The sequence below is a fragment of the Leopardus geoffroyi genome, chromosome B2 (assembly GCF_018350155.1).
Source record: "Leopardus geoffroyi isolate Oge1 chromosome B2, O.geoffroyi_Oge1_pat1.0, whole genome shotgun sequence".
Taxonomy (NCBI): domain Eukaryota; kingdom Metazoa; phylum Chordata; class Mammalia; order Carnivora; family Felidae; genus Leopardus; species Leopardus geoffroyi.
In genome coordinates, this window is record NC_059332.1 from 133,202,375 (window position 1) to 133,225,663 (window position 23,289).

At 41.6% G+C, this 23,289-nt stretch overlaps 1 protein-coding gene across 2 annotated transcripts in view; it reads left to right on the forward strand.

Annotated features, from left to right (window-relative positions):
• Nucleotides 1–23,126, forward strand: part of SAMD5 (sterile alpha motif domain containing 5) — a 57,127-nt gene extending 34,001 nt beyond the window's left edge. The window contains exons 2-3 of one of the 2 annotated variants that reach the window (XM_045499971.1): nt 15,626–15,736; nt 18,305–23,126. In XM_045499971.1, the coding sequence (XP_045355927.1) occupies nt 15,626–15,724 (99 nt within the window). In that variant the 3' untranslated portion in view covers nt 15,725–15,736; nt 18,305–23,126. The remainder of the gene's footprint in view (nt 1–15,625; nt 15,737–18,304) is intronic. The other variant, XM_045499972.1, reaches the window with a different exon arrangement.
• The last annotated feature ends 163 nt before the right edge of the window (nt 23,127–23,289 follow it).

Here is a 23,289-nt window from a genome sequence, read left to right on the forward strand (position 1 = left end):
GACAAACTTATCACAAGCTTAATGGCTAAAGGTAACCCTCGTTTAGTATCTCAGAGTTCCGTAGGTCAACATTCTGGGCAAGCTGGACCGGGTCAGGGTCTTACAAGGCCAGTCAAGGGAGCAGCCAGCCTGAGCTCTTATCTGGAGGATTTGGGGGAGAATCTGTATCTAAGCTTAATTAAGTTATTGAGAGAATCCAGTTCCTTGCAGCTGTACGTCCAGGGTCCCCAGGTTTTTGCTGTTAGACCGGGCCACTCTGCATTGAGGTGCTAACTGCATTTCTTCTCAAGTATCCTCTCCATCTTCAAGCCAGTGGTGGCGGGTTGGGTCAATCTCTCTGACTTCCTGTCTTCTAGTCAGAAAAACGCCATACTTTTAAAACATGAGGGTTAGATTAGGCACTGGAAGACACTGCAAGAATCTGCCTTTTGTCTGATAATGTAACCTGATCAGAGGAACCTCTCACGCATTCACAGGTCCACCCATACTTGGAAGGGAGGGCGTTGGACAAAGGCATGGGTGTTGCCCAAGATAGTTTAGAAAGGAAGTTTTCATTTTTGCCCCAAACTACGGTTTTGAAAGGTAAGAGATCTTTCTACAAGAATTAGATGCCGGTAGGGTGGCTAGCGTTTGTGAGGAGAAAGGATGAATTTTCTTTCAAAGGCTTTGTGATATACAGAAAATACTTAAAAAGCAACTGAATTTAAGTAAGGGGCATATAAAAAGCTTCCTTGCTTGATTTTTAAATTAAGAACCATAATCACAAAACTGCATTTAATACATACAGCCAGGAGAACTATAGTAATGGCCAATTAAGGGAGAGATTTAGTGGGGAACGGGAGGTAGAGAGCACAGAAGGTAAAACTCATCCCAAGATCCTTAATAGAGGAACAATAGCCCTTATGGGATAATGCTGCTAACTGCTGCTGAAAACCATGTTGTGATCTTACTAAAGCGGTTTTGTAATTTTCTTACCTATTGCCTGTTCAGGGAGAACATCACGTACGGCTTGGCACCCCACCTCTCATTTCCATGTCACTGTTTTTGCTAGATTTACAGACAGGTTGTAATTTGAAATGATCTTGGTTATCTGCACGTCTAATTGTTTCTCTTCTGCATTCTGTACCCCTTCCCTAAATAAAGCGTGCACCCCACGATGGCGGGGACCTCGGCTGCCTCAGATTTTCACTGTGAGCCCTGTGCACGTGGTAGGGGCTCAGTGAATATTGATTGAATCAATAACCGAATGAAATGGTTTGCCACCCTTTCCCCATTGTTCTGTGAAGCAGATGAAGTGAAGGAAGGGTCTGGAGGTTACGTTTGCTTTCCTCTAGAGGGAGGCCTGTCGGAGTTTCCAAGAGGGAAAACTCTTGGTCCTTTCGTCCGACAGAATTCTGATGCTTCTTAACTGTTTATACAAAGCACTTGATGTCTCTGGTCACGAGGCTGGTAGATAAGTGCCTTGACCGTAAAATGCTCACTCACAGGAATACTTACTAATAAATTAGGTTGGACTTTACCTTGTCAGTGTAGGGCTAACCTAGCTATTTAAAATTGTTTTATTGTTACGCGAGGTTGTTAAATCTGAAAAGAATATATTTTCTGTAAAATATAGATACCTTTCAGGTAACTTGAATATAAAGTTATAACGGCAATGTTTCCTTCAACTTTGCCCTGGAATGGGAATATGGAGAATTGATTGACGCCTGGTCCCAGCTCTGTCACGAACTTGTGCACGAGTCACTTCATTTGTGATTTCTGAGAACTGACCCATCTCAACATCTATAAAATGAAGAAATTTATGGCATAAGAAGTAGATGATTTCTAACGCTTCCCCCTGAGGAATCACCCACCACCGTTTTTTTTTGTTTTTTTTGTTTTTTTTTCCCTCTCTCATTGGTAAAAGATCTGCTTTCTTTGAATGGGACTCAATACTTCTTGGGTTTTTTTTTGCTTTTATTTTTAAAGCTTCTATTCTTTTTTTAAATGTTCTAGGGGCGCCTGGGTGGCTCAGTCGGTTAAGCCTCCGACTTCAGCTCAGGTCACGATCTCACGGTCCGTGAGTTTGAGCCCCATGTCGGGCTCTGGGCTGATGGCTCAGAGCCTGGAGCCTGCTTCCGATTCTGTGTCTCCCTCTCTCTCTGCCCCTCCCCTGTTCATGCTCTGTCTCTCTCTGTCTCAAAAATAAACGTTAAAAAAAAATTTAAATGTTCTTTCACTTATTTTTAAGAGAGAGAGAGAGAGAGAGAAAACAGGAGGGCAGGGGAAGGGGAGAGAGAGAGACTCCCAAGCAAGCTCCACGCTGTATCAGCACAGAGCCGGACGCAGGGCTCAATCTCGTGAACCATGAGATCGTGACCCGAGCTGAAATCAAGAGCCAGATGCTTAACCGAATGAGCCACCCAAGTGCCCTGGGACTTCATATTTCTAAATACTGGCTGGCCATGTGCCCACGGAAAAGTTGGTGCTATTAAAGAATTTCCACAGGATTCCCTGAAGTGATTTGTTCCTCCTACCCTTGGCTTTTCTTCCATGAAAGTGAAGGCATAGTGTGCTAGATTGTATTAATTACTCTGCTCCACATCATCCTTCCTGCGTTGCCCACCCCCATCCCCGCCACCACCCCCCTCCCCCCCGCCAGAGTATCATACATTCCAGCCCTGAACCGAGAATAGGTGTATGGCCTGTTTTGGTCAACGAAAGGTGAGTAGAAGGTGAATTTCTTGTAGGCAAAAGCTTGACAAAACTATGCATGGCTCATAAATGTAACCTTTTCTCTCAAGTCATATTGACTGGCAATGTTCCTGATGGAGACCGTTTTGTCCCCTTTGGTCCTGGAGTGGAGAAAATGGCACAGAACCATAGCAGCCCCACATTGGACTTCTAGCATGACTGAAAAACAAACCTTTGTTGTTGTAAGCCATTGCCACTGTGGGGGCATTTCTTCCTGCAGCGTGACTGGCCCATCCTGACTGCTGCACATGCCTGGATGCTTGTGTATGCCAGTTCAGATCATCTTGGCCTTGGTTCATATTCCAGGCACTGCTAAACAAGCACTCGTACACAGGCCTTGGCTAGCAGCACATAGGTGCAGGCTGACAGCTCGTTGGCATAAGCCCGTGCTTCTTCTTGCCCAGGGGCTCCTCTGGCTTTGTCATGCATTCCTGTGGGCGCTAAGAACTCACATGTATGAACAGGAAGTGCAGGGACATGAACACCCACGAGGCAAAACCTGGACATACGGGCAAGAAACTCGGAGGGATAAACGTTTCCCTCTTTCTTCTCTTACATGCACGGTTCTGAGATGCATTTCCCAAGGCTCCTCAGAGGGTCCTGCAGCATTGAACGAACACATCACCAAGTGGCCAACTCCATCATGCATCCAACTTTTGGCTTTCCTTCCTTTATTTCACTTTCCCTGGCCCTTACTTCTACTCTCGGGGATCGCGTTCCCAAATAAACTACACACACGCAAGCCCGTGTCTGAGGCTTTGTTTGGTGGGGGAGCAAGACTCCTCACCAGTCAGACCTTCATTTAGTCGAACCAGTCAGAACACTGGCTACCACCAGGGTGGATTATTTAAGTAATTTAAGTAAAGGATTATACTGTGCATTGATACCAACTTGCAAAGCATAAACACTTTGTCCCTCAGCCTGGAAGTTATTGTTAGATTTGCTGATCCAAAAACAAGACCTTCCCCACCCCCCACACCCCACCCCCCCCCGCCCCGATTAGTCTCTTATTATTAGTTCTCCTTCCGTCCTGGTGCCTTAACACCCAGGGCCATGATTTTTGAGAGTCAGTGATTTGTTGAATAGCATATGGTGAGGCAAATGTTCAAATATTAAAGCAAAATTGAGGTTTTGGGGTCTCCGTTGTTCTATGGTGCCTTGTTACCCATCAGCCCGGTTGCCAGTCCCCCGACAGTGAGGTGTGGGACATTTGTCTGGCATCATGGGAAACATCACCTTGTTTAGGAATTGAATTGGCCAGGTTCCCGTAGCATCTTGGCTCTGTTTCCTCTTCGCCTCCTCATTAGTCTGTTCCTTAGAAATCTTAAAATCGCAGCATGATAGAACCAGAGGGTATCTTAAAATCACCTAACCAAATGCCTTATTTCATAGGTCAGAAAACAAGTCCACAGAGGTTAAAGATAATGATCCATTTGGGGGGGGTTGGGGAGAAATTGAGGGGGATGCAATCCTGCCTGTTAAGAAGATACCATTCTTTTTTTTTTTTTTTTTTTGACATAATTAAATTCTTGATTGTGAAGCTCTTAAATGAACCATGAAAATCTAAGCACTTACAATGCAAGTGTGATTTTTAACTAAGGCTTTTCCTCCCCCCAATCTGAATGTTAAGGTGGCGGATGCATAACTAATCTTAGCTGAATCTATATTAGGAAATCAGCAAGGTGTCTGTATTTAACTTTCATGATCTGTGAATATAATGTAGTGTTAAGTAGCATGATTTTGCACATTATATCCTAAAATAAAAACAACTCCTTTAAAGTGGTAGTAAAATACAGCAATGCGAAAGGTTATTTTACATTTGGTTTCAAAGGGAAGGAGAAACAGACAAGAAGTCATTCTTAAACATGATTTCAGCCGATGGATATATCTATTTTAAATACTATTTTACCGGGTGGACAAAAGTCAGTTCTTGGAATCGCGTTCCGGGTCACATAGGAGAGAAATTCCTATCAACGGAAGGGGTGGGGGAGTTCTAAAATCCCTTGTTATCCTGGTTTTGAATTTTCTGGAAAATATCCAATCCATCGAGCTTCTGTGTTTTTTGCTTGGGGAAGTTTCCATGGACCTGTATTAGTTCCATGAAATTTGGATCCATTCCATTATCTCTGGAAACAGGCATGGTTCCTGCAGAAACTATGTGGGATTATCTGTTTCACTGTTTAACGTCTTTGCTACAGTGGTTTGGATTCCTGAAGGAGGAAACAATGAAAAATTGTAAGGCCCAACTGTGGAAGATTGTGTGAAGAGTAAAGCAGGCTATTCTGAGTTAAGACATAAAAAATGTTGGCCTTTGGCTTCTTGAAATACTGCTCTAAAAAGTCTTGCCTGGCAAATGCTAACCAATGCAAGAATGTAGGGGCCACCAGGGTGACACTGAGGTTGGGATTCTGGGGTTTGACTTTCATTTGGTTAACCCATCTTCATTTTAATACATTTGAATGTTCCCAAGAATGTGATTTTAGCTTCTGAGGATTCCGTCCCTCTGGCCAAGTTGCTCCTAATCCAAAGAAGAAGGACCCTTGGGGAATAAGAGTCGTAGAACCTGTTTGGGTACCAAACATTCTCAGTTGGATATCCACGTGAATAACCTGCATTGCATACATTTATTTGAAGGGGTTCTTGGTCACTTTTAAAGCAGTATTTTTTTTTTCCTCAATCAAAGGGCAGGAGGAAAGTAAAAAAAGTATATATAACAGTAAAATTACTTTTTTATTCACATGCCCTGTGTGTGGGGGGGCCGGGGGTACTATGTTGTACTATGTTTTTAAAATAATTAAAGAGGTCTTTGTGCTTGAACAAGCTGAGAACCATACTCCTATGGTAGTTATGTTCTATAGGGCATGCTTCACAAAGCTAAATGAAATATTTAAAAGTTAATGGCTAGATAGTGCTTAAAGCATACACATTACTCATGATTTATTCTAATAACATTTGTGGATGACTAACTTAATGCTGCTGCACATCCATTCTGTTTTTTTCCTGAAGATGTGCCTAAGTATCTGTGCCTCCTTTGGGGGGGGGGGGTTTATATCACTCAGTGACTGAACGAAAAAATAGAGTTCCGTGCCTTTTATGGGGTAAGTGTTAGGAAAAAAACACCCAGACACTTATATGGGCTTACATTGTGCCCGATACTGTTCTAAATAGTCTAGAAATATTAGCCAGCTCGTTTAATGCTCCTAATAACACTCTGAGATGTAGGTACTACTGTTGTTCCCATTTTATAGATGAGAAACTGAGGCACAGAATGGTTAGATTAAGTGATTGCCCATGGCCACCCATCAGGAAGCAGTAAACCTAGGGTTTCATTTCAGATTCTGAGCCTGGATCTCTGGTTCTGCACTGCTTTCTGACGCTCCCCCCCCCCCCCCCCCAACCCACAGAGGATTTCACTTCTTTCCTGGCAGAAAGGGATAGATGGCTCTTGAGGACTACCTGGAGAGTAAGCTGGTTTGATTTCAGGTAGTGTACCCCTGTGTGTTCTCCATTCCCTATCCCTAACCCTCAACACCACACACACACACACACACACACACACACACACACACATACACACACACACACAGAGTCCCCTGGGCTTACTCTGGAAACAATGACATTAAGCTACCTTGTACTATAACTGTGGAGTCCTTTGATCTGGGCTCTGTTCCCAAACCTTCTGGAACTATCACTTCTTAGCAGCAAGTATGTGTGGTAAAGGCGTCCGGTGTGTGATGCAACTCAGTCCTAGTTACATATTTTGTGGCTTCCGGTGACCCATTCACGTGTCTTCGGAGTTCATTTGGCCAAGGCCAGCATCTTGAGGATTCTTCGGATGCCTTTATAAATACTCTTCCTTTAAGACAATGAGCCAATGGCCTCTGAGACTCTGAGTGACGGCATCAGAGAGCGTGGCCTTTGTGAGACACTTGAAATTGTCCCTCTTTTCCCCTGCCAGCACCAGAGAAGAGGTAGAGAGATAGCAAACCACACAGATGCCCTGGACAGTCCTTCATTCTGGCTGCCACTAAACATGCAAATATGCTTTGCAAGGAATTGCTAAAGAGGATTATGACAGTTGCCTTGCTTCCCTGCCCATTCCAATTTGGCAGGTGAGGTCAAGGCCCCGTGGAGGCCACGCTTCAGTGTTCGGGAAGCCGGGATGGGATGCCAAGAGACCACGGTTATTTTGATGCGGCAGGCTGGCTGTGTTCAGAATTGCCCAAGTGACTTCAAAAGCTCCTGTTTTGAAAGCTGGCAGGCACAGTGCTTTAGAGACGCCCCCGACCCCCTCAGACCAGCTATCGCTGCAATCTCTCTCACCAGACAGGAGAAGAAAGTCAACTCGCTTTCATGGCAGGAAGGCTCCAGACTTTCTAGTTTCTTGGGGCTGAGGCAAATAGGGAGCCAGGAGGGTAAACGCAGAGCAATTATTAGCGAGGAGCTTTTATTTCAAAGGGCAGAATTCTATTCCAGACTGAGGAGTTGGTCAGAGATTGGTGCTGATTTTGCGATACCAACTTGACCCATGCGTCTAGAAGTGGTATAGAGCGGTGGTTCTCAAAGTGTGAGCCACAGACCTCAGGGGGTCTCTGAGACCCTTCTAGGTTCTGCAAGGTAATAGTTACTTTATAGCAACACTGTGACATTGTTCACCCCCGTGAATTTTCGCCCCGTGGACATTTGCACCAGTTGCACAAAAGCAACAGGGAGTAAAAACGCAGGCATGTTGGTGCCAATCAAGGCAGTGACACCAGCTGTGTTAGGGTTTATTGTATTCCTCACCTTTACATGCCCCAGAAAGCCATCTGCCTTAAAATGTCTTTGATGAGTAGTGGCGATTCGTATGTTTATTAAATCACAATCTCTGCGTACATTTCAAAAAAACAATCTGACCAAGAGAAAACTGTTTCATGGGGGTTAGGGGCCAGGTTCTCCCAAATAATGCCACTTTGGCATATTGATTACTTTGAATTAAAGTTCCATGAGAAACAGCTGATGCAGGAAGGATGCTCTGACTGTCCTTTGTCTCTCTGAGAGCAGAAAATAAATCTCCATGTGAATGGTGGCCCCTGCTCCAGGAGGAAAGGAGTCATCCTTACCATCAGAGCTAGGGAGTTCAAGGCCAAGAGCCTTTGTAAACAAACCTTGATATTTCTTTACTAAGTTACTACCCTAAGCCTCAACTTCTTTGCCTTGTCAATTCTTTACGCATTTATTGTTTCCTGCCCAAAAGGTATAAGACCTGCCTGTTTTTGTCACTTCTTTGGGTCTCATATCTTTGGGGCCTTCATGCACACAATATTATTTTTATTTATTTTTTAATATAACTTATTGTCAAATTGGCTTCTGTACGATATTAAATTTGTTTTTCTCTTTTTAGTCTCTCTTTTATTATGGGGTGCGGGGGGGGGGGGTGAGTTCAGCCAAGAACCTAGAGGGTAGGGAGAAATTTATTTTCTTTCTCTTACATACCCATAAAGACTTCCTTTGCAAATGAAAGTGTGTGTGAACCTTGACTCTGCAAACCAAGTCTCTTCTTGTTTGAGTTACCCGCTGAATTGGCTGCTTTATTCATGAACATCACTTTCAGTTGAAAGAGCGACTGAGAAACAAACTGTGGTTATTTAGACTTGGGTGTTTAGCAGATAACTTTTTGGTTTTTTTTTTTAGCAGATAACTTTTTGAACATGAGTGATGGATATTTATGGTTAATGCTAAAATCTGAATATTCAAATAAAAGTACATTTTGGAAAACTTACATCTGTCACAGTGAGATTGACAATTTTCCCATGTGGAAGGCTTTTTTGATGAAATGGGCAGTGACATTAACAAATATATTACTTTTTTGATATCGAATAATGATGTGTATTGTTTGGAAGAGCTGCATAACCCATGAATACACCAGTTTCCAAATGACCAATGCATGATGTTACCAAGTCATATATGGAAAGAGGTCCATTAGTAGAAAACAGACCAGGGGTGTCTGGGTGGCTCAGTCGGTTAAGCGTCCTACGTCAGCTCAGGTCATGATCTCACAGCCTGTGGGTTCGAGCCCCGCTTCAGGCTCTGTGCTGATGGCTCAGAGCCTGGAGCCTGCTTCAGATTGTGTCTCCCTCTCTCTCTGCCTCTCCCCTGCTCGCACTCTGTCTCTCTCTCTCAAAAGTAAATAAACATTAAATTTTTTGAAAATAAAAAATAAAACTATGAAAGTAATTTTCATTTTTATTTGTTTTTTTTTAGTCTTTTTCTAATGACATATCTGTGTGAGGCTAGATTTTGTTTAGATACTTCACCTAAAATAACATATTGTCACAGATCAAATGTGGATGAGGTGAGAATCCAGTAGTCTGTCGAACCAGCCATTAAATAAATATCCAAAAATGAAAATTAACGCCATGCTTCTTAATTTGGGGGGAAAATGTACTTTTTCATAAAAATCTTACTTAGGTTAACATGTAATGCATTTACTATTTTTATTTTTAAATGAATTAAATATTTCAAACATTGCTCAGTTGTGATTTCAAATAGTGTAAATATCAATAGTTATAACCCACATAAACAAAAGCTCTTTGGAATCCTCAATGTTTTTTTTGTTTTTTTGTTTTTTTGTTTTTTTTTTTTTAAATACAAATGGATCCTGGAACCAAATGTTTGGTGACTGCTAATAGAGAATTGCAGTGTTTTCCAGCTGGAGCGTTCTGAGCTGTCAGAGAAATCAAAACAAGTTTTCCAGGTTGGGAATAGTGACTGTTTCATTATAGACCTTTAAATGTATTTTGTAATGAAAATATTGAAAATTATTTAAATATTGTCCTCTTTAAAATGAAAACCTCATAGAGCTCAAATATGCTTACCTTGCACATTAAATTCTCATTCATCAATAACTGATATTAAAACAGAAAAATTGGGCAATTATGTGCAATTTTAACTCATTGGAAATCAAAGTATCCACATACATGGTTTGTTACCTGTAGAAAAATGCTTGCAAATAGCCACTGAACCCTTCTCTTGTCCTGCAATTTAAAGCAAATCATAAATATTCAAACAAATAATAAACCAGTGGACATTAAGCAAAAGAAAAGCAGTAATTTCAAATTCTGATTATTTTCTATTTTTGATGCTGTAGCAAGTGGTTAAATCTCAGTCGGCTTTTTAATATACACGGAGTTCATGTATAAACACAGTGTATCGTCTTTAATGTATTTTTCATAAGTCGTATTTTTCTTATATAATTAATTTAAATAGTTTGCATCATTTATTTAATGTGAAGAAGCAAAATTTCTCTTATATATTATGAATGACATTGCATATAATATCTAAGCATTATGCTCAGCATTTAATATTCTGAATAAAAATACCTTTTGCCTAAAATCACATTTGCGTGTACTGCCTAAAACAATGAAGTGATTAAAAATATTCCTAAGAGCATTTGAGAAATTATATCTTTCTGTGAGAGGGCTCTGTATTAGTTTCCGAGGCCTTCTATGACAAAGTGCCAAAAGCTGAGTGGCTTAAACCAACGGAAATTTATTCTCTCATGGTTCTGGAATCCAGAAGTCCAACATCAGGTCTTGGGGGAGAGGGCGTGCTCCCCCCCAAGCCTCCAGGAGAGAATCCTTCCTCACTCCTTCCGGCGTCAGGAGACTCCTGGCATCACTTGGCTTATGGCTGCCTCTCTCTCTGTTCTCTGCCTCTGTCTTCACATGGGCTTCTCCTCTGTGTATGTCTCTCTGTGTACTGTTCTCCTCTTACAAGCACACCAGTGACTGGATTTAGGATTAGGATGGGCCCTAAATCCAGGATGATTTTATCTTGAGATCCTGAACCTTCTGCAAAGGCCGTATCTCTAAGTTCACATTCTAAGTGATATGCACTTTGGGGAACACCATTTATTATACATTCCCAATCACAAACGATGGGGTGCAGACCTACTTAGGGCACCTGGGTGGCTCAGTCAGTTGAGCATCCGACTTTGGCTCAGGTCATGATTCTATGGTTCATGGCTTCGAGCCCTCCATCGGGCTCTGTGCTGACAGCTCAGAGCTTGGAGCCTGCTTTGGATTCTATGTCACCCTCTGTCTCTGCCTCTCCCCTGCTCACACCCTGTCTCCCTCTGTTTCACAAAAAATGAATAAAAATGTTAAAAAATTCAAAAAAATGATAGGGTGCAGACGTCCTTTTATAAGAGGAGGCTCTGCTGTTGGACAGACCCCCTCTGCCACTGATTAGCGCTTTAACCCAGCCAGGTTACCTACACTTCAAAGCCTCAGATTCCTCATCTATAAAACTGGGTCTGTGATAGGCATCACATCGGCTTCTGGTGACAAGTGATGGAGATTTCGAGTAAATACACGATGTTCTCAGCACAGTGCCTGGCACAGAGGAAGGTCACTTAATAAATATTAGCAGTTGTTTACTGTTGCTAGGATAGGCAGGTAATAATAATTACAGTATTCACTGTAAACATACCATTAAGGGCAATCATATTGATGATAATCATAGTAAGAGTTAGCAGATTAGTGCTAATGGTGTCTTCAGAGACCATTAGTACATAATAATGGATGATTTTACAGTGACTAGGTAGATGAGAGAGAGAGAGAGAGAGAGGAGAACCCTTCAGTGGGCAGCCTTGAGTCTGGTTAGAGACAAACATTCCTGCAGACTGAGTCTGTGTTCTCCAAGATTCGTAGGTTGAAACCTAATGCCTAGAATGGTATTTGGAGGTGGGGCCTTTGGGAGGTGATTGGGTCGTGAGGATGAGGCATCGGTGACGGGGTCGGCGCCTTTATAAAAGGTCCCCCAGAAAGCTCCCTCACCCCTTCAGCGAGAAGATGGTGTCTGTGAACCAAGAAGAGAGCCTTCACCACCGAATCTGTAGGCACCTTGAGGTTGGCCTTCCCAGCCTTTGTTGTTTATAAGCCAACCAGTCTCTGGTATTCTGTTGTATCAGCCCGAATGGACTAAGACGGTCATCAACAGGACCCACCAGGTATGTTTTAAGAGCTGCCCTGGGGGACAGAACACTGGTATTTAGCGCTCCAGCATGTATCATTATTTTTGTTCAGGGTTTGTATTGCTCATTTCTAGGCCTGTGCCTTGATCACGACTTTGGGTGGTATTTGGAGACGTTGAAGCCCATTTGTCTATAATCCCATTAGTCCGGTCCAGCTGAGTCCACCCTACTGCCGCTGTCATGCTGAGCTCCTGCCACTGTTCCCTCGGTGGCTGTTTCAGATTCCTCCCCTCTCCTTAAAACCCTGCCCTTGCCCCTCGCACCTCCCTTCTCCCCTGCAGATAGCCTTGGCTTGGTCCTCACTGAGAGCTAGCACCCCGATGCACGTGAGCTCCATCCATTTCTGTCCTTCGTGGGCACAATATCCGTATCTTATTCCAATAAGAATTAAGAATATTCTTATTCTTGCCCATTTGTTCTTTTCCTCTATTTCTGATGAGGAATTACCCCTCTCCCCTCTAACACAAATCCCTCCCCTGGATATCGACTCCTGTCCCAAGTAATAATGACGATCCATAATTATCCCTTTGTTTTCTGGCGTTTGGTCTCCTTCCATGGAATCCTTCCATTCAGTCTGTAAATATGTCCAAGCTCCACCTTGGTTCTTAAAACCACTGTCCCCTCCAGCTACCATTTTCCTTAGCTCGACTATCCAACTTCTTCAAAGTGCGGTGACCTAGCCCCAGCTTCATGTTGTGACAGCTATTAATTATTATAAAATTATTGAAAGAACAATACGGAATTCCCAGTAGCTAATCCTGATAATATCTTCCTGGTACAGGTAAGATGTGGCTCTAACCCCGGGCAGTGAGGAGGTTGGGGCCTTGGAACCTGGTCTCCTGGAGCTTTCAGACCACAACTCTACGGGTTCTCAATGTGTGGGCGTTTAGCACATCCAGAATATTCGGTGAGGAGTGTAACAAAGTGCTTTTAAGAAATCGGGAATTTAAGTAGCTGTTCTGTTGGAAAAAATGGTAAAATCGGTAGATGCCCCGAGGATAGTGTAAACAAAGACACTTTTGTCCTTTAACCTCTGCATTTGTTCCTGAGAGTTTTCTGAATCATGAGCGGGTAAGAACATTTCCAGCCTCTCCAGTATGTTTTCCATTTGCCGAAAAACCGGCGGATAAGTCCTGCGTGAAGTTTAGAACCCGTGGGAGTCAAGAGGAGGTAGTGAGAGGCAGCGCGGTTTCTTACATCCAACTTGAGTTTTTCCCGGGAATAGATGGCGAAGGAGTACTTAGCGAGGAAGCACCACGGGTGAAGACAGGTGGGACAGTGGCGCAGAACAGTTTGCAGAGCATTTGGGTGTTTGTGTTTATTTTTTATTTTTTTTTAAATTTTTTAATGTTTTTATTTATTTTTGAGACAGAGAGAGACAGAGTATGAGCAGGGGAGGGGCAGAGAGAGAGAGGGAGACACAGAATCCGAAAGAGGCTCCAGGCTCTGAGCTGTCAGCACAGAGCCCAATGCGGGGCTCGAACCCACGGATTGTGAGATCATGACCTGAGCCGAAGTCGGACGCCCAACCGACTGAGCCACCCAGGAGGCCCATTGGGTGTTTGTGTTTAAAGTCAAAAAAAGAAAATATACGTAGGTCACTCCAAAGTCAGTTATTTTTTTTTTTTTTTTTTTTTTAGTCTGTAGAATCCCCTGGGAAATCTAGCAGCAAAAGGACATGTATGCCAGCTAATTATGTGACCTTAAGTAGGCATCCTCCAGCTTCCTGGGGTCTGGGAGGCAGCCTTGGCCTTTCCTAGTGCAGCAGCCGAGGGGACCCAGGCCTTTCGAGGAACAGAAAGGTGACCGTCACGATGCATACTGGTGGAGTGGACATATACTGAAAATGTTTTCTCTGTTGGAAATAGATACTCTCAGTTGACTGCCGGACTAATATTTTCCAGTAGGAACTTAGCTTACTGAGGAATGATACGTAAACGTTACACTGTGGGGGATCACATCGGTCATGATAGTCGTGTGTGTGACGTTATATGTATGTTTCCACTGGAGACATAAAGAGAATGAAATGTGGCTTCTGCCCTTGGAGAAGTTTACAGTTGAAACGAAGCTGAAGGGGCTCCTGGGTGGCTCCGTCGGTTAAGCGTCTGACTTCGGTTCAGGTCTTGATCTCATGGTTCATGAGTTCGAGCCCCGCATCGGGATCTCTGCTGACAGCTCGGAGCCCGGAGTCTGCTTTGGATTCTGTGTCTCCCTCTCTCTCTGCCCCTCCCCGCTCATATTCCCTCTCTCTATCTCTCTCAAAACTAAATAAACATTAAAAAAATAAAAATAAAAAAACAAAAACAAGCTGTATTTAAGCCCCGTCTCTCTAAGCAAATTCCAACCATCCTTCGTTCCATAACGATAGGCATTGTGATGTGACTGAATGTTGGTAAACTTAGCTTGAGAAAGTCATGAGGTAAAAAAAGCTTTTATCTTGTCACCGGACCACCAGACCACATTCAGCTCTGTGCCCCTTGTGTCGTCCAGAAGGAGAGAACGTGGCATTTGTACCATCAATCTTAACTTTTTCCTGAGAGTGTTTTCCCCACCCCCATTGTAAAGAAACTGCATGGGCTATTAATATTCACTCTCCAGTTTTATGTCTTTATCCCAGCACCCAAATGTGGATATTTTCTGCCTGTTGGCTCTATATCTGCAGTGGAGTTATAGCCTCTAGAATAATAACACAACAGAGAAATAACTTCTAAATCGGGCACCCTCCGTGTAACTCTGATTGCCTTTAATTAGGGGGGTAAATCACAAGCTAAAAAGAGTAACAGACTTGAAATCACTTAAAAATCAGAATAATCAACCGAGAAAAAATGTAGTCTCATAAATCTAATTTTTAACTACAGCACAATAGTTTCTTTATTCATTAAATAACTTTCGCCGCCCCTCCCTGTTTCTCGGATTGGAACTCTAACGTCGATTAGGAGAATTGCCAAATATCTGTGAAGTGAAAGACTTTCCCTCCGCCCCTCCCACTCCCCATAATAGCCTAGAACACATAAAATGAAAAGTCACCGTTCAGCCCAAGAATTAGGTTTGTGTGGCCATAACTATTATTGAGAGTGATTTCAAAGGCAGGTTAGGGGAGAATTAGGCCAGCTGGGGAAGAACCCTTTTTTCTTTTCTTTTCTTTTCTTTTCTTTTCTTTGCTTTTCTTTGCTTTTCTTTGCTTTTCTTTGCTTTTCTTTGCTTTTCTTTGCGTTTCTTTTTTCTTTTCTTTTCTCTTCTCTTCTCTTCTTTTCTCTTCTTTTCTCTTCTAGCAGTGTTTCCCTAGAAATAGAGATATAATTTGGCACATTACAAACTACTGCATTCATTTTTCATAAACTCCACCTTTAAAAATAGCAACACTTCAGGAGCATTGATAGCACCAAAAATATAGCCTGCTATTTATTGTTCCAAGGCTTGGCTTTTCATGGTTTTTGAGGAAGGACCAGATTTGAAGCAATGCCATGCATGATTTTTTTTGTCAACCTAATATCCAAAGAAGCCTATAAATACATATAAGCAGATTATTATTTCTCTCGGAGTGAAGAAAGAGCTTCTTTCTTGGTAGGCATCTGCCAGATAATTTAGGGGGGAAAGGAAATATGAAAAACGTGTGGCGGGGAGAGCAGCCGTGCGAAATAAGGCGGGACTGGCGGTGCCCAGAAGACTCCTTTCCAGCAGGTATCCCCTGCAAGCCGGGCAGAATTTTCAAAATCTGTTCGCTCCTATTCCACACGAAGAGTGGGCTCTATCAGGAGCCGGATCAGGGACGTCAAGGTGCATGTCAGCTGCCAGAGCGTGAAGCCGTGTTTGTAACAGAGAAATTAGTGACGTTTCCTTGCAATCATGAACCAACATGTGCTGGGCTCATTACAGCTCTCTGCGACTGCTCACATCTTGAAACTCTCCATTGACCCAACTGCGGAAATCCTGTTTGTCTGCCTCCTGCTTTCTCCCCCAAAGAACAATAAATAAACAAGCAAGTAAGTAAATAAATAAATAAATAAAACAAAGCAAATTGCAAGGCTGGGCTTGTTTAATGAATGTGATTTGTTTTTGTTGAAGCAAAGGCACACACGAGGTTTCAGAGGCTGTCAGCTCGGTGCTGGGTTTGTGAATGATTTCACGCCCCACGTCTTTAAGGGGTTTAATAATATGGAAGGTGTCTGCATTTGCTGATGATAACCTGTCCAAAGGCATTTTCCTTACTTTCGTAGGTTCCTAGAATAAAAATGACCTTTAAAGGTAGGTGAGGCCATCTTTCTGACTTCAGACGGAACCATATCTAGCTTGGGCAGACATCAGAGACTCTTTCCTTGTAGGAAGAATGTCGTCACCATGGGTGTTGCCTTATCCCTCCCTTTGTGACTCTGCCCTGATCCTAGCTGGGGTCTTCCTGCCATCTGAGAAATGCCTGACGCCTAACGCTGTAACCTGAAGCTCTTTCTTCCGCCTTTTCTGTTTGAAATGCAGTCTCTTGCACTGCGTAGGCAGGACAGTTTTTGGTGGAATGCCTTTCCATTCATTCACCTATGACAACGTTACACCAAACAGTCTTGCCGTCTTTATATTAGGGTGACTTCCCTCCTCTACGGAACTTCCCCTTGTTTCCCCCCACCCCCACCCCACCCCACCGCCCTGCAAAAATAGTTTGTCAAGATAGATTGAACATGATTTTTCCACAGTTCCTAGCAGGAAGTGATCTTGATAGAGGCGTTGGCTTAGATGTGAATTTATTGGAGTGACTATTTGAATATGTAAATTAGTAGTAAGATATTATTACTTAGTAATACAGAAAAAAAAAGGGCCTGGAAAGAGCTTGATTCCCCGGAGAAAGAAACTTTCTGAGCATGGATAGTAATACTTTCTCTCCATTTAGATGCAGTTGGTGGATGATATTACCCACACTAATTAATAATGACATATTAGTTAACATATTGCCATCAGCAGGTGGCTATTTGAGCAGGGGTGAAAATGGCACATGCTAAAACAAATTGTTGTACCCTAGAGAAATGTGCAGAATTATTCTTTAAAAGAGTCTTTTAGTGATGTCTAGAATACATTTTTTTTTTTTTTGGCACTTAACACAGCTCTTTTAAGAGCTAAAACGAGGGGTGAGGCTGGAGAGGTGGAGACTAGAAAGGCAAAACAAAAGACCCCACAACTGATTCAACCTTTTTCAAAAGCTGTTCCAATTAGAAAACAAAATGAAACAAGTTAACAGTTGAATCCAAGCGGCACGGTCTGCCTGTCACATCAGACATCGCGGTGGAAGACTCACGTGTCCTCATTCTTCCCCTCTGCACTCTCTTTCTTCCTCCCCTGCATGTATTCTAGATCCATCAGGGGATTTGGGGCATGCGGCGGCATATGGGCAGGAAGCCATAATCTGTTGCTGGCTTTCGGTTTCTGAGGACTCTCTGTGACAAAGAAGGGGTTAAAACTGTCAACGCCTATCACAGCTCGGTGATAATTAGTGTAACAGCAATCCCAGAACGTCGGCACCGATGACCGCACGACAGCAGGCAATTTCTACGAGAGGGGGCTGCTTCCTAAGAAATCCTTCTCCATCTCTTTCCAGCTCATGTATGACTACGCTTTTGAAATGCCTACGTGAAAAAGTGACTGTGTGTGCCTACAAACGATTCTAAGGATGACTGTGAATCCTTTTTCTATTTCAGAAGGTGCATTTTGAGTTAGCAGTTGCAGGTACAAGTTGAATAGATATGTACCCTCTGAGCCCGAGATTGGTGGCCTTTAGAATGTCTCCAAGCGTTGCTGTTACTTCTGCTACTAAGGACGCTCCCGCGTAGTAGGGAGCGAGGTGACGTCAGGAGACAAACTGTTGCAAGATATACTTTCATTCATTCATTCATTCATTTATTTATTTATTTATTTATTTATTTTTATTTTTTATTTTTTTTTTGCTTTACTTGCCTGTTCTTACAAGAAACATAAAAGGGGGGAAAAAAAGAACAACGTTTTTAAACAAGACAAATAAGACTTGGGCCTGAAAAAAATTACACTTTTCATTTAGTAGCTTCAAGGAGAAAATTGATAGGTTAAAAAAAAAAAACAGAGACTTAAAGCTGTTTTTTTCAGGGACACCTGGGGGGCTCAGTAAGTTAAGCGTCCAACTTCAGCTCAGGTCATGATCTCATGGTTCGTGAGTTCGAGCCCTGCATCGGGCTTTGTGCTGACAGCTCAGAGCCTGGAGTCAGCTTCAGATTCTGTGTCTCCCTCTGTCTGCCCCTCCCCCACTTACTTTCTCTCTCTCTCTCTCTCTCTCTCTCTCTCTCTCTCAAAAAATAAACATTTAAAAAAAAAACTATTGTTTTAAAAGTCCATTTGATAACCAGAAAGGACAATTGTGACTTAAACATAGGAACAGCAGTTGGTACAGCATGTGACTCTTGAGCTCAGGGTCGTGAGTTCGAGTCCCACACTGGGTGTGGAGTTTACTTAAAAGAAAACTAGGAGCAGAAATCCATGATGGACTAGGGGAAGAATGGGTAAAGGAGAACCTAAATAACCCCGATATGTTCAAATCCACAGGTCCCCATGGCCGGCATCCTAGAGTACTTAATGAATTGGCCGAAGTCATCACAGAACCGCTAGATATCATTTTTGAGAACTCGTGGAGGACTGATGAGGTGCCTGAAGACTGGAAAAGGGCATATTTAGAACCTTCTTTCAAAAAAGGGACATGGATGATGACCCTGGAAATACTCATCAGCTTAACTTTTTGCTTGGAAAAATTCTGGAATAATCAACTTAGTATACTGGGTAACTAACTTACAACAGCTAGAAATAAGGCAGTGAAACATCACATAAAGAAGAACTGAGTTCAGTTTGGAGATAAGGTCTTGTGCATACTTTGGGAACTCTCCTGTCCGTTCTCCGAATTCTTGGGGGGAAATAAATAAGGTTGGCTGAGGCATTTGGGTGATAACTGATTGTAAGTGTAATATAAGACACAGAGCAGGTTTATGGCATTAGCTCGCCATTACGTCGTTTCCACATTAGCCTTTAACTTGAGAATTAGGAGGTTTCATTTTATATTTTAACATACATCTTCTTCTCGCTTCATATAGGACCATGTTTTCGTGGGTTGAGATATTTTTTTTTATAGAATTCAATATAGAATAGTTTGGTGATGGAATTCTTATTTTAAGGTGCTTTTTATAGTCATTTCATATATAGGTAGAATCATAAAGCTGATGAATTAAGGAACATCACCCAGGGAAGACCAATTTTTCTAACTTCTCGTTTTAAATTTAACCTGGCTGAAGTTTAGACCAGTAACAGTGTCTTGCCCTCCCAGAAGCCCGGCTAGAGCCAGCTCTGTAACTTGATAGCTAGTTTCCCTCACTCCCTGGGGGCTGCCAGGGCCAGTGTTGTGTCCAATCCCACCTCACTCCCCAAGTTTCTGATGTCAGGCCTGTGGGGGGCAGGGAGGTAGACCTAACCACTGGCCGCATAACCACAGCCAGAAAGGAGAGTAGAAGGAAGTAGGGGAAGGAAATGAAGACAAATCTGGAATATTCCTGATTCTTACTCTTCTTGCCTTTGGATGTCAGTAGTTTTATTTCCTGCTTAGAAAACACAGCCATGTTGATGGGATCAAAAATAATTGAAAGGAAGTTATCAAAGAAGACACAGATACACAGCAGGCTCCCAGGGCAGGCAGCTTCTGAGAGCCCCTGAGCAGTCCTGCATTACAGAATCTTTCCCACACTACTTGGAAATAGACACGATATGTAAGTTTACGTAGCATTGTGATTCTTAAGAGTAGGAGACTCTCAAAGGAAAAGCAATTAGCATTCATTTTCTTCCTGGTGCATACTGGTCCCTAGGTGAGCAGTTAAGGTCTCCAAGGGCATTTTTATCACAGTACTGCTTTAAAAATCTAAGGTTTACCTAGTTTATCTACTTCTAGAGATTAATTTAGACACTGTAAAATCAGTCTCAAATGCAACGCAAGGAGATTAAGCTCAAAAGCATGTATAAATTGTCCTTTAAACTCTATGTTGCTTGCAGATAAGTAAGGATCATATTCCAGTCAACCTTTTCGTCATTTTTTCTAAGGGAACCAGAGTCTTTAAAATTTCCAAGCTAGATTTTGTTTTGTTTTGTTTTGTTCTTAAGGAGTGGGAGGTCTGTATAGATTACAGATATAATTTATTGTGATAACAAATGGCTTCCTCTTCACGACCTCGTTTCCAGGTGCAGCGTCGGTGGTAGATTTATTTCACAGATGTGCATTTACAAGCATTTTTTGAACTGTTGCTAGAAAGGACCCAATTCCTGAAAACTCTGCTCACCATGGGCGTTATGATACAATCTATGGCAACCGGAAAAAAAAAAAAAAAGTCGGGGGGGGGGGGGACTCTGGTCATTTAAAGTTTTATTTTCTGTTTGTGTTATGTCTAACTTCGGTTATCTTGCTACATTTAAATCTCTTTGTGTCTGCTGTTGGAATTTGAAAATAGTGATTCTCTACCTAAATTAAGAGTCACAATCTAGAATATGGTTAACTAGACAATGGACTTGTAAGACTTCTTACCTAAAGCCAGAGGAAGAAAACTTTAAGTAGGGAAATATTAAAGGCAGCTCATTAATTCTTTTGCATTAAATGAAGATCAGGTAAGCGTTAAAACATAAGAGAAAGGAAGGAGTCTTACCATGAATTATACCTGGAGATAATTACTCTTAGGATGAATAATTATTTCGTAGCATTTTCTCTTTTATCTAACATTTATGATATCTTTAATATTTTAAGATTAGGTAAGTAAGGGACAGATATGTTAACAGAACTAGAGGAGTACCTTGATTTGTATTTCCTAGAACATCAAAAGATATTAGTTAGAGACTTTTCTTTCATAATATTGAGGATATTATGAATTTGGAGGATTATAGCAAAATTCCTGTTCAGTTCATCTTACAACAAAATTTTGTGGGGTGAGGAATCAGCCTTTTCTTGACTTAGGTAATGCATAATGTGAAGGGCTCCCTCCCACTACAAGAATTTAAGCAAATTAGAACAGCTGTACTCAAGCAGTTTCTTAGTCCAGAGAAGTTTACAGCATCTTGTGTTGTGAAATCAACAACAAAAACATTAAGCCTTGAGTTTTTACTTTGGAGCTCCTTGGCTCTTAGTTCAAATTTTGGAATCATGCCGATTGCCTTTTCAGGTGGTGAATCAATTTAGAACATAAACTATAGTGTAGCGTGGGGAATGGTCTTGAACGATTATTGAACTAATCAACCGCTTTTTATCCTTGTCCATAAAATAGGAAAAATAAATACCTTCCATAATTCCTAAGAGGCTTATTAGCATTCTGCACCAAACATCTACAGAGTTCCAGGCCCAGTGCTTGCCAAATAGGTACTGAGTGCCTTCCTCTCTTCCATTTTTTACTCTGTTATTTCCTCTTATATGAAAGAAATTACCTTAAAACTGACTAGAAAACTCCAGCATAAATTGACATGTCCTTATTACTGCCTTAGACCCACTGAACAAGGCCCCTTTGCTTTCTTTTAGAAAGGATAGAAAGGTTACACTGGCCACTCACAGTAGGAATTCAGTAAATGTTTATTGATGGAATGAAAAGAATGTGATTTTTTAAAAACAGAGCAAATGTGTAAGGCCAGCACTTTTCAAGGCTGAGGAAATAGTCCCATAGACACATAGGAAGGTATTTCTTCAACTTTCTTCTTTTTTTACAGCTTTAGATTTATAAATTTGGTGTGTAGGTTAGTGAGTAGTGTATCTGATTTTGTGACTGTGGTTTACAAATTAGGAGTACAAATGGGCATTTCCCTGTAGATTCTTTTGGGATAAATCCAGCAAGGTACCAGGCAGATGATGGCAGATCAACAAACTTTTCTATGTGAGGAGAAACCAGATGTACCAGTGACTAGGAAGCACCCGCCAGAAAACTGAGCTGAGCCTATCTGGATTATTCTCTGGAAAGAGTCTGACTGCTGCAAACAGGTTCCTTGCCTGGGCATTGAGAATAACAAAAAGAGAGGTTAAAGAAAATTATATTTTTAGACAAAATATTTGGTTTATATAAATTCTTACATGTAATATTAAATTAGGTATCAAAACATCAGGGTCAGGCAGGTAGAAGGTTTCTGAATTTCAAAGTAAAATAGGGAATAAACAATAGAATATTATATCCAGAGACATATACAGGAAATGAGCAAGAGCCTGACCTTAAATTGCCAGTTCTCTGTTCAGACCAGGGGCCGAGTAATAGGCAATGCTTAGAAGTCAGTTGACAACTTGTGCTTTGACCGAAGCATCTTTAATAATAGATGCTGTATTAAACAAAGTAAGTAGTATAGCACAGAGCCAATCAAATCAGCTAGGTTTTCTCTTCCTGAAGTTTCTAGATTCTTCGCAGTCTCAGTGGTCATCGGTTAGAGATTCCTACATCAGATGTTTTACACTATCAGATTCTTTGATTAGAAAATTGTCGTTAACATCATATTATTAGCCTCTAGGATATAAAATCAAATTTCTATTCCGTGATCACTGTGACAGATATTTCCATGAAAGGTACACATAAAAAACAAAACAAAACGGTACTAGTCAGAAAAATGAATAATATAAATTTTTATTTTTAATTATCAACTTTGATGGTTTTCTTTCAATTTTTTAAATTCCTGGAAATGAAGTTTTATTTTTTATTGTCGTTGTTGTTAAAAGATAACTTTTAGACGAAAATGGGAGGTTAAATTCCACATTAGGAGCTGGTGGTTTTTTTTGTTTTTTTGGGTTTTTTTTTTTTTTGACAATTTGACCAAAATTTCTTTCACTGATACAAAAGGAAGGACATCCACTTGTCAACATTAAGATGAGAAGTGTCTTCTATAGATGTATTCTGTATCATGCCCTTTGTCAGATGAATTTCTCTTTATTATTCCAACAATAAAATGCTGACTTGAACATCTTCAGGGCAAAGTGGTGTGTTAATTGGGGCAAATGGTAGAAATTCTATTGCAGTTGTTGCCCTGGTCTCTAAGACTGACAATATTCTGAGATACTTTTTGGGTTACTACAGCCATTATTCATTGAGAAGTTCTGCCCATCCAGAAATGCGTGCCTAGGTCCAAATAATCCACATGTGTGCATCTACATAGCTGAGCACAGATTCATTCTAAATAAAAGCTGCAGTTTGGTTTTTGCAAATGTAATTGCAACTGACACCTTTTTTCCCCTTTCATTAATTGTCTTTAAAACGGATTATATGAGAAGGCTCTATTAAAAGCTTAATTGGAACAGCATCATGAACCGTGGATTGTGTGCCCGTGCAGCGCTGTGATTTGCAAACATATGTCCGCTCTTCAATAAATGTTATGGCTTTCACAGCGGTTCCGCCTTGGCCTCTTTTGTAATCGTTTACATTTCGGTGAATGGCGTAGAGTATGTGTGTTGTTTAAATTGACGATATATAAATGTTTACAGTAATGTAGCATTATGGGTAGCATGGGAAATCAGAGTTCCAACTTGAAAGACAGGAGAAAGCCAG